Consider the following 12272-nt stretch of genomic DNA (forward strand, 5'->3'; position numbering starts at 1 on the left):
CTCTCCCTCTCTCTCTCTCTCTCTCTCTCTCTCTCACCTTCTCTCTCTCTCACCTTCTCTCTCTCTCACCTTCCCTCTCTCTCACCTTCTCTCTCTCTCACCTTCCCTCTCTCATCTTCCCTCGCTCTCTCTCTCTCTCTCTCACCTTCCCTCTCTCACCTTCCCTCTCTCTCTCTCTCTCTCACCTTCTCTCTCTCTCACCTTCCCTCTCTCTCACCTTCTCTCTCTCTCACCTTCCCTCTCTCTCTCTCTCTCTCTCTCTCTCACCTTCTCTCTCTCACCTTCTCTCTCTCTCACCTTCCCCCTCTCTCACCTTCCCTCTCTCTCATCTTCTCTCTCTCTCTCTCTCTCTCTCTCTCTCTCTATCTCTCTCTCTCTCTCTCTCACCTTCTCTCTCTCACCTTCTCTCTCTCTCACCTTCCCCCTATCTCACCTTCCCTCTCTCTCACCTTCCCTCTCTCTCTCTCTCTCTCTCTCTCTCTCTCACCTTCCCCCTCTCTCTCCCTCTCTCTCTCTCTCTCTCTCTCTCTCTCTCTCTCGCTCTCACCTTCCCCCTCTCTCTCCTTCTCTCCTACCGCACCACCCGTTCCCTCCGGTCCTCCTCCACTGCCTCCCTCACTGTCCCGTCGTCCAAACTTAAAAACTTTGGTGATCGGGCCTTCTCGAGTACTGCACCCCGACTCTGGAACTCCCTCCCTCAGACCATCAGAGACTCCCCCACACTCTCCACCTTCAAATCCCGCCTCAAAGCCCACCTGTTCTCCCTAACCTTCAACCCCCCCCCCCCCCCCCCCCTCCAACCTGTTTTGATGTTTGTTGCTGTGGCTTTATGTTTCTGTGTATCTCATGCTGTTTTCCCTGTTTCCCCCGTGGTTGTTCCTTTTGTTCCTTTGTTTTTCACTGTTTCTCCGCCTAATGTCAGCGACTTCAGGTTCCTGAGAAGCGCTTTACAAATAAAATGAATTTATTCAGTTTCCCACTCGGTTTTCATTGGAAAACCCTACTAGTCCTACAAATTCTGCTCATAGGTCACAGAAATCAGCACACAGTATTGTTACACAACATCCCAATTAGAAATATTAAAGGGATAGTTTGGATGTTTGGACATTAACTTGTATGAAATACTCGCCAGTAGTGTAGGCGGTCCAAAGCTCTAGTTCTGAGCAAACCGGGAAGCTTTAGACATGAGGCAGAAACCGGGTCACAGAACCAAAGCAGTCTTGTGTTGGAATTGGGCAACAGCCTTGTTGCCTGCGTGTTGTGCTGTGGATTAAAACGTTTGGGTTTAGAGACCCTTGCTCTCCGGTTCACTTGGAACCCCCGGGCCAAAACTCTGACCATGGAACTCGATAAGTAAGGTAATAGCTGCACGAGTCACGACTACACTCTGGCGAGTACTTAATGTCCAGAAATCAGAACTATCCCTTTAATGCGCAGTATTTAGGGCCACATGGGCTTGGATGCACACGTGTGCAGTATGCACCATCTCCTTGGGTCAAGGCCAAGGGAGCCTCCCAGGCCATGGTGTCGATGTGTGGGGCATTCATGTCTCTCTTGCTTATTGCTTATTTCTTACTTATTTTGTTTAATTGTTTATTGAATTTTATATTTTTAAAGTTTAGAAAATGTTTGTGAATTTTCATTTACTATTTTTCTTCTGAATGATATACTGAAAGGCTGGTGTAACACGATCAAAATAATAAACAACAGTTATAATAGTATTTTGTCTGTTGTTTTTACAGCCCATGGAAATAATAGATTTAGCTGAAGTGCAGTAGTGCTATGTTTTCTGTTTAGCAGAATTTGTTGGTGTGACTGTTTGCCAATGAAATGGTATAACGAATGTGCAGCAAACTTGCGGCAAACAATAATCTAAAAACAAGTGCTGAATAAATTGTATTGTAGTTGTTGTTCATTTATAAACCTGTCAGGGGCAGCATTGAGTCAGCCAGTGTAGTGTGCGTGTGTGTGTGTGGAGAGGCAGAGAGAGAGAGAGAGGCAGAGAGAGAGAGAGAGAGAGAGAGACAGAAAGAGAGAGAGAGGAGAGAGGCAGAGAGAGAGAGGCAGAAAGAGAGAGAGAGACAGAGAGAGGCAGAAGGAGAGAGGCAGAGAGAGGAGAGAGGCAGAGAGAGAGAAAACATGGACAATAACTCAAAACTCCCATACCTACTGGGAGAAATACAAGAATGTGCAAACACAGCAGCAAGATTTGTGAGCTGCTGTGACAAGAAAAGGACATCCAGCGGAATACAACCACCATAAAGACTGTACAAGAAATTCCGTCTGTAACTAATGTACTGATTTCTTTTGTTTTCTCTGTTTGATTGTTTTGTTTTGTTTTGTTTGGCTTTGGCAATGTAAACGTATGTTTCCCATGTCAATAAAGCCCATTTGAATTGAATTGAATTGAATTGAATTGAGAGAGAGACAGAAAGAGAGAGGAGAGAGGCAGAGAGAGAGAGAGAGAGGCAGAAAGAGAGAGAGAGACAGAGAGAGGCAGAAAGAGAGAGGAGAGAGGCAGAGAGAGAGAGAGAGAGGGGCAGAAAGAGAGAGAGAGACAGAGAGAGGCAGAAAGAGAGAGGCAGCGAGAGAGAGACAGAGAGAGGGGAGGGGCACGCCACGCACACACTCCGCTTCACCAGTAGATGGCGCCGACTGAAAAGGCACCACGGAAACAACACCTGCAAAAGAAACAGGAAGAAGAACACCGGAAGAAGAAGAGCTCTAATAATAACATCAGCCTCGAAAACTTTGAGGAACACATTATTATTTATCGTTGACACATCATGTAATGCACACATTTTAATTAATCAATGATAATAATAATAATAATATATATATTTTTTTATAATTGCTCAAACTTACGCAATGATTTTACGCACGTTGTCGCTGTTAGGAAGCCAGACTAGGCGCTTAGTGTGTTTACGATGGGTCCGAGTCCAGAGCACCCTCCTGCTGTCAGCCGAGGACAACAGAGGAGTCCAGGGGTCAGTTCTACAATCACTGTCCACCGACATCTATGAGAACCTGGCCCTGGAGGACTGGATCCACGACCACGTGGACCTGCAACACAGGTCAACAACTCATTCAAACCTCATATGTATATATTATACTCTCTGTCAGGATCTCTGGGTAACTACTGTATATTTGCATATCGTATACGTCACAAATGTAACAGTACTGTAATACATGTATGTTGTCCCCATGTCATAAATGTCATGATGTCATGTATGTTGCGTATGTCATAAATGTCATGTTTGTTGTGTATGTCATAAATGTCATGCATGTCATGTATGTCATAAATGTCACTATGAATTGAAAATGGGGGGCCGCCTGATGTAAACAAGACGAAAGTTTTTCTCTGGTCTGCATCCCCTTAACAATTGTGTGTATATTGAGCCGTACTGTATTGTACCCATTCTGCAATCTGTTAAATAAAGTTTTCATTCATTCATTCCAAACAGGGGTGTCTTCCTCCTGTGGAGGAACTCGCCGGCCGTGGTGATCGGCAGACACCAGAACCCCTGGCAGGAGTGTGACCTTCAGCTCATGAGACGCACAGGTACGTCATAAATGTCTAGATGTAACAGTAGACTGTATACCTGACCTGTATGTCGTGTATGTTATGATGAATTGAAAATGGGGGGGACCCTGATGTAGACGAGACGAAAGAAAGTCTTTCTCTGGTCTGCTTCCAGTCTTAGTTTCCTTTTATTAGAGCTCTGCTTCTGATCCCAGATCAGATCTTGGAGAGGGAGGAAGGAGACAATATGCAATTAAAAGGCACGCCATCCCATAATATGAGAGAGAGGGAGAGAATGTCTGAACCCCCCTCCCACCCACCCCCTCCTAATGTACAGGTCCCTCCCCCTCGTATGTGTTGTACATATTTACTGTTAGGATCTGTTTAACAGTACTGTATATTTTTGCATATCCTGTATGTCACAAATGTAACAGTACTGTGTGTAGCGTGATCCAATCTGCGTTGTGTCTGGTGTGGTGTAGAAGTAGACTCCAACAACGATACTCATTTGACATCTGGTTTTATTGGTGATCTGTTATCGAACCAAAAACAGCACAACAAGATGGTGAGCTACCGTCATAGCCGGTGTAGTCCACCTCCGCTCTCCTCCACGTTACACTCAAAGAGCGCGCACATTCAAAACAGCGCGCCATCCACAGTTACAGCAAATGTTGGCTACTACCAAATACATTTAACTCAATACAAGTCAACTTCAGCAAACATATGAAATAATATGAAATGAAAGACAGTGTGTAAGCATTAATTAAACCGAAATACAAAAACAACGGTTCATACCTGTTATCGAACCAAAAACAGCACAACAAGATGGTGAGCTACCGTCATAGCCGGTGTAGTCCACCTGTTATTGTTAACAGAATACGAGTTAGTACACGACGGTACTGTGGCTGTTTTACACAGGACGAATTAATGTCATCACACACAGGACGATTTCAGAACCAAAACCAAAACATAAATCAATATTACAATTTATACATAGCAATTCAACCAATTATTAGGTAACCGAAAGTGCATACCTCCGCTCTCCTCCACGTTACACTCAAAGAGGCAGATCACTTCCGCCGGCGTTTCTCCTGCCGTCGAACCGGCTAAACCATTATTTACATTATTTAAAGTATTTACAGTACACCAAATACTCAACTGGAAATATGACCTATCCTCTCTAAACCCATTATAAAAGCCCAAAAGGGATTTCATTTGGAGAATCAGTAACTCAATATGAGGAAATTAATATAAACTAATAACCAAGACACCCCTCCAAAACACTAGAGTGAGCTCGGTCCACTTTGTTCCTTCAAAATAAGAGTGTTTCCGTCTTGACCTACTTATTTAAGATGAAAGATAAAAGTTTCTGTCCATGATCTAGCATAACAACTTCACTCTGCTACATGCATATCTGTATGTCATAAATGTCATGTTTAGTTTAGATTAGATGATTAGATTAGATCTTTATATCTGTAAGTCATAAATGTCACTATGAATTGAAAATGGGGGACCCTGATGTAAACAAGACGAAAGTCTTTCTCTGGTCTGCATCCCCTTAACAATTGTGTGTATTGAGCCGTACTGTATATTGTACCCATTCTGCAATCTGTTAAATAAAGTTTTCAATCATTCATTCATTAATTTCTTTGCCTCTCTCTCTTTCCTTCTCTGTCTGTCTCTATTTCTTTCTTTCTTTCCTTCTTTCTTTCTTTCTTTCTTTCTTTCTTTCTTTCTTTCTTTCTTTCTTTCTTTCTTTCTTTCTTTCTTTCTTTCTTTCTCTGCCTCTCTCTTTCCTTCTCTGTCTGTCTCTATTTCTTTCTTTCTCTGCCTGTCTGTCTCTCTCTCTCTCTCTCTCTCTCTCTCTTTTTTTGTACCCATTCTGCAATCTGTTTTCAACTATTTTCAATCGATCAATCAATCGATCAATCAGGTGTGCCGCTGGCCAGGAGACGCAGCGGCGGGGGCACCGTCTTCCATGACCTGGGGAACGTCAACTTCACCTTCTTCACGTCCAAGAAGAACTACGACCGCCACAGGAACCTCCGGGTGGTGACAGGGGCCCTGAGGAGGCTCCGGCCGGGGCTAGACGTGCAGGCCACCGAGAGGTTCGACGTGCTGCTCAACGGGCACTATAAAATATCAGGTACCGTGGGGGGGGGGGGGGGGGGGGGGGCTGTTGGGCTTTGGAGATCTGGTATGTCATAAATGTTATGATGAATTGAAAACGGGGGGACCCTGATGTAAACAAGACGAAAGTCTTTCTCTGGTCTGCATCCCCTTAACAATTGTGTGTATTGAGCCGTACTGTATTGTACCCATTCTGCAATCTGTTAAATAAAGTTTTCATTCATTCATTCATTCACGTCTTGTTGTTCCGCATGGAAGGCACCGCTGCGAAGCTGGGCAGGACGTCAGCCTATCACCACTGCACCCTGCTCTGCTGCGCGGACCGCGCCACGCTGTCGGCCCTGTTGAAGCCCACGTGCGCGGGCATCCGGAGCAACGCCACGCCCAGCGTGCCCGCCCCCGTCAAGAACCTGCTGGACCAAGACCCCTCGCTGGACTGCGACGTCGTCATGAGCGCGGTGGCAGAGCAGTACGGCTCCGGTGAGGGGCGCGGGGGGGGGGGGGGGGGGAGGTGTGACTTGTGTTTATGAATGGCAAATGGTGCATTTATATAACTCTTTTATCCAAAGCGCTTTACAATTTGTTCCACCGTGCGAGGTGCCGACCTGCTCGGGGTTAAGTGTCTTGCTCAAGGACACTTCGACACGCTGCCCGGGGAGGGAGCGGGAATGGAACCTCCCGAGCCACCAATGAGTAATCATGTTCTCAATATTGACCAGAATAATCGCGATTATGATTTTTTTTTGCCATAAGCGAGCAGCTCTAATGTACCTGTGCATGTTTTGTGTAGGGGGCGACAGTGGCTCAGGAGGTATAGAGCAGTCGTCTGGTAATCCAGAGGTTCCCGGTTCGATTCCTCCCGAAGCAGCGTGTCCATGTGTCCTTGAGCAAAGACACTTAACCCCTAACTTCTCCCGATGAGCAGGTCGGTCGGCACCTCGCACGGTCGCCTCCGCCGTCGGTGTGTGAACGTGTGAGTGAGTGGGTAAAAAAATGTTGAGGAACAAAATTGTTAAGCGCTTTGGATAAAAGCTGTTCTATAAAAAAGCAGCCAGCAGTGTAGTTGTCAAACGATACAGTTGTAATAATAACAACACGTGAACTAGTCAAGAGTCAAGAGTCACTTTATTGTCCCATCAGCTGGGAAATGTGTCTTGGGCTTTACACCCACTACAGCCACAGACGCATACATACAGACATGACTTACACCCACTACAGCCACAGACACATACAGACAGACATGACTTACACCCACTACAGCCACAGACATACAGACATGACTTACACCCACTACAGCCACAGACACATACAGACAGACATGACTTACACCCACTACAGCCACAGACACATACATACAGACATGACTTACACCCACTACAGCCACAGACACATACATACAGACATGACTTACACCCACTACAGCCACAGACACATACATACAGACATGACTTACACCCACTGCAGCCACAGACACATACAGCCATACATGACTTACACCCACTGCAGCCACAGACACATACATACAGACATGACTTACACCCACTGCAGCCACAGACACATACATACAGACATGACTTACACCCACTGCAGCCACAGACACAGACATACAGACATGACTTACACCCACTGCAGCCACAGACACAGACATACAGACATGACTTACACCCACTGCAGCCACAGACACAGACATACAGACATGACTTACACCCACTGCAGCCACAGACACAGACATACAGACATGACTTACACCCACTGCAGCCACAGACACATACATACAGACATGACTTACACCCACTGCAGCCACAGACACAGACATACAGACATGACTTACACCCACTGCAGCCACAGACACATACATACAGACATGACTTACACCCACTGCAGCCACAGACACAGACATACAGACATGACTTACACCCACTGCAGCCACAGACACAGACATACAGACATGACTTACACCCACTGCAGCCACAGACACAGACATACAGACATGACTTACACCCACTGCAGCCACAGACACATACAGCCATACATGACTTACACCCACTGCAGCCACAGACACATACAGACAGACATGACTTACACCCACTGCAGCCACAGACACAGACATACAGACATGACTTACACCCACTGCAGCCACAGACACATACATACAGACATGACTTACACCCACTGCAGCCACAGACACAGACATACAGACATGACTTACACCCACTACAGCCACAGACACATACATACAGACATGACTTACACCCACTACAGCCACAGACACATACAGACATACATGACTTACACCCACTGCAGCCACAGACACATACAGACATACATGACTTACACCCACTGCAGCCACAGACACATACATACATACATGACTTACACCCACTGCAGCCACAGACACATACAGACATACATGACTTACACCCACTGCAGCCACAGACACATACAGACATACATGACTTGCAGCCACAGACACATACATACAGACATGACACAACACAACTGACTCCAAACGATACACAATATAAAATATACAGTAAAGTACCTGCACAGCAGGATGTCTGGCAACGCCACATTAGAATAGTATACACAAATAATATAATATTAATATTATAATATTATAGTATACACGATAATATAGCAACCAAATGTCCGTTCGATAGTTGCCCTTTATCTGGCACTATTTAAAAGTTTAACTGCGATCGGAATAAAGGAGTTTTTAAACCTATTTAGTCTAGAGCGTGGAACTCTAAACCTCCTGCCAGAGGGCAGTAGCTCATACTCGGCATGTAAGACATGGGAGGGGTCCAAGACTATTCTATTGGCTTGCCTTAGAGTAGCCTGTTCAAAAATACACTGCAGGGGATGGGTGACCTTTCACCCCTATGATCTTCCATGCAGTCTGTCTGCATCAGACGGACCAGTTTGGACTTTAATTGTACAGACAGGTTACCAAACCAGGCTGTAATACCGTATCTGATGAGACTCTCTGATACAGATTGGTAGAAAAGTAACATACATTTTTGATCTACACTCTTATTCTACTCCCGCCTCATCTTCTCAGAGTTCGGAGTGAGCGGCGCGGTGCATCAGTATCACATTATAACATGAACACTTTGTTATAAAATATGTTGTTATAACATGAACAAATCTTGTTATAACATGAGAATATCTTCTAACATGAAAATATCTTCTTATAACATGAGAATATCTTCTTGTAACATGAAAAGATCTCGTTATAACATGAAAAGATCTCGTTATAACATGAAAAGATCTCGTTATAACATGAAAAGATCTCGTTATAACATGAAAATATCTTCTTATAACATGAAAAGATCTCGTTATAACATGAAAAGATCTCGTTATAACATGAAAAGATCTCGTTATAACGTGAAAAGATCTCGTTATAACATGAGAATATCTTTTTATAACATGAGAATATCTTCTTGTAACATGAAAAGATCTCGTTATAACATGAGAATATCTTTTTATAACATGAGAATATCTTCTTGTAACATGAAAAGATCTCGTTATAACATGAAAATATCTCGTTATAACATGAAAATATCTTTTTATAACATGAGAATATCTTCTTGTAACATGAAAAGATCTCGTTATAACATGAAAAGATCTCGTTATAACATGAAAATATCTAGTTATAACATGAAAATATCTCGTTATAACATGAAAATATCTCGTTATAACATGAAAATATCTAGTTATAACATGAAAATATCTAGTTATAACATGAAAATATCTCGTTATAACGTGAAAATATCTAGTTATAACGTGAAAATATCTAGTTATAACGCGAAAATATCTAGTTATAACGTGAAAATATCTAGTTATAACATGAAAATATCTAGTTATAACATGCCGTGTAGAAACAAAATGTGAGGAACAAAATTGTTAAGCTCTTTGGATAAAAGCTGTTCTATAAAAAAGCAGCCATTTACCGTTGTGTTTTAGACGGCAGTGTAGTTGTCAAACGCTACAGTTGTAATAATAACAATAACAACAACAACACGTGAACTATTCTCCTCCCTTATCTTCTCAGAGTTCGGAGTGAGCGGCGCGGTGACGCCGGTGGACCCCAGCGACGAGCGGGCCTTCCCGGGGATCCACCGGATGACCCGCGAGCTCCAGGCCTGGGAGTGGACCTTCGGGAAGACGCCCAAGTTCAGCGTCGCCGCCACCGCGCTGCCGCTGCTGTCCAACGACAACGACAACCGGACCGCCACCGCGAACGTGAGCGTCGAGATAAAAAACGGGATTATAGACTCTTGTGACGTCGAGGTCGTTCCTCCCGAATGGCTGCCGGCGGGCGCGTGTCGGGACTTCTGCTCGCGGCTGACGGGGGGGCGGTTCTGTCCGGACGAGACGGCGGCGGCGCTGGGACCTCTGCTGAGACGGAGCCCGCGGGACCGGGAGGTGGAGGCCCGGCTCCGTCAGCTGGGTCAGAGTGTCGCGGCGTTGATGTGATTTTTAATAAACAAAAGCAGCACCGGGGAGCAAAACAATTATTGTTATTGTTTTATTAGATTCTATAAAGTGGACTGTGACATTTAAGATGGGAGAGAGGTGTGTGTGTGTGTGTGTGTGTGTGTGTGTGTGTGTGTGTGTGTGTGTGTGTGTGTGTGTGTGTGTGTGTGTGTGTGTGTGTGTGTGTGTGTGTGTGTGTGTGTGTGTGTGTGTGTGTGTGTGTGTGTGTGTGTGTGTGTGTGTGTGTGTGTGTGTGTGTGTGTGTGTGTGTGTGTGTGTGTGTGTGTGTGTGTGTGTGTGTGTGTGTGTGTGTGTGTGTGTGTGTCCATGGTGAGGGTCACTTGTTATCCTGCTTAAGACTATTTTATTTAAGATAATTCAGTGCCATTTGAATTTGAAAGGAGTCATCTTTTAAGAGAGAGAAAAAAAAATCCAGATTTGAATGTATTTGCTATTGATGTGTATTAATTAGGGCTGTCAAAGTTGATGCTTTAACTTTGGAGATTAAGTTAATTATTTAAAGCGTTAATTTTTTTTTAATCTATGGAGTGAACAATGTTCAACGTTCTGAACTTTCAGCAGTATATTAGCTTGTTCTTTTTTTGCATTGACCCATGCACCTTTTTGAAAATCATCCGACATGAAGATGGAACACATTTTGTTGTTAATATGATTTATATCACTGGTAGTTCATATACAAGACATTATCGTCCTCTAAGCCAGTCTGCACTTTAACACGGGCCTGGGTTGTTTTTACTTCTGTTAGCGCCGCGGATATAAGAAAGAGGTCTTTAAAGCTGAGTCAATGTTGATGGTTTTGTTGAACATTTGTATTTCACAGGAGAGACACTGTATTCAAAGAAAGCTATTAATAAAATAGTCTTTGAATCTAAATATACTTTCTTTGTGTTGATTTTACATTAATTCCATGATTTTACTCAAGTACATATCTGTTACAAGCTTCGGTCTTAAGTAGAAAAATGCTATTTTTAATCTAGATTAATTACAGAAAATTGTGAGATTAATTTGTTAATTTTTTGACAGCACTCGTTTAGGAAATTGGGCCGTGGGGAAATGATTTCAGATTGTGCTCTGGTGGGAACATGGCCGCTAGGGGCCGTAGGTCGACAGTTCCCTTCCCCTAAGCAACCAGTAAAAGCTAAATGGACCAACGTTTATTTCCGGTTGCAATGTTTGCTAATACAATATGGTAATCTACTAGGGTCCAAACTGTTCCCTAACAACACAATTCCAGTGAAACCGTCTTTACCTTTGTTTACAAGGTACATCAATGTACAGTTTTGCTTGTACAGTTGTACAGTTTCCCCCACCCCGCAGACAGCAAAGAACAGTTATTATCAGGAAATTGCAGAGTGAAAAGATTGCACTTAAAATAGCTGATGTTGTGAAGGGCCAGATTAAACCGAATATATATATTTATTATATATTTAATTGTATTTGTATATTCTCTAATATTCCTTGATATCCCTTGTATATTCCTTGTACAATATGCATTGAATATCCATTCTAGCCTACTGAACATCCCATAATAGTATCCATTCTACTATTGGTCGAGACCTTGGTGCCAGGCTGCCATACCCCCCCAGACCCAGTTCAAACGTACCGCTCAACATGTACGAACAAGTCCTAGTTCCGCGTAGGAATCTGGCTACCGCACCACTAACGGTACTATTTGTTCATAGTGCGTATATATACTGCGCTACTAAAGTAGGACTTCCTTTTTCAGTCCAGTTTCTTACCCTCCAATAGAGTGACAGACGTAAAGCCTCCCCGCGACGCCACGTGTGGGAGTAAGGCCAAGTTCGGCCTACCATCGGTATTGAGACATCGTGTATATTAATATTTGAATAGTCATATTTGGCACTATATCGTCGAGTTGGACGTAGTCTATTAAGCTAATAATAGTCTATTCATATGTAGTGCTTCGTGCGGTGAGAATACTATCGTAGTCAGTACCCCATCGTTTCGGGCAGAGAACTGGCTGCTTATCCAGGATGGTCGACCCCATGTGAGACTGCATCCGAGGAGCCCCAGAGCCGACGAGCGAGTGGACCTGTATACCGGATTATTCTACCGACGACAGCCCGCCTTCCCAGGCACGGATTATGCTTTGTGTACA

At 43.9% G+C, this 12272-nt stretch overlaps 1 protein-coding gene across 1 annotated transcript; it reads left to right on the plus strand.

Annotated features, from left to right (window-relative positions):
• Positions 1 to 2729: 2729 nt before the first annotated feature.
• Positions 2730 to 10371, plus strand: lipt1 (lipoyltransferase 1). Its single transcript, XM_084325043.1, has 5 exons — positions 2730 to 3074; positions 3465 to 3562; positions 5457 to 5669; positions 5912 to 6133; positions 9708 to 10371. The coding sequence occupies exons 1-5, from the start codon at positions 2869 to 2871 to the stop codon at positions 10130 to 10132; spliced, it is 1164 nt and encodes a 387-aa protein (XP_084181169.1). The 5' UTR covers positions 2730 to 2868; the 3' UTR covers positions 10133 to 10371.
• Positions 10372 to 12272: the final 1901 nt, after the last annotated feature.

This window comes from Notolepis coatsorum (assembly GCF_963971535.1).
Source record: "Notolepis coatsorum genome assembly, chromosome: 1".
In the NCBI taxonomy this organism is placed as follows: domain Eukaryota; kingdom Metazoa; phylum Chordata; class Actinopteri; order Aulopiformes; family Paralepididae; genus Notolepis; species Notolepis coatsorum.

Coding starts and splice junctions, on each gene's coding strand:
- lipt1 (XM_084325043.1), top strand. CDS start 2,869: ATGATTTTACGCACGTTGTCGCTGTTAGGAAGCCAGACTAGGCGCTTA. Junction 5,670..5,911: donor CGGGCACTATAAAATATCAG/GTACCGTGGGGG, acceptor TCCGCATGGAAG/GCACCGCTGCGAAGCTGGGC. Junction 6,134..9,707: donor GGCAGAGCAGTACGGCTCCG/GTGAGGGGCGCG, acceptor TTATCTTCTCAG/AGTTCGGAGTGAGCGGCGCG.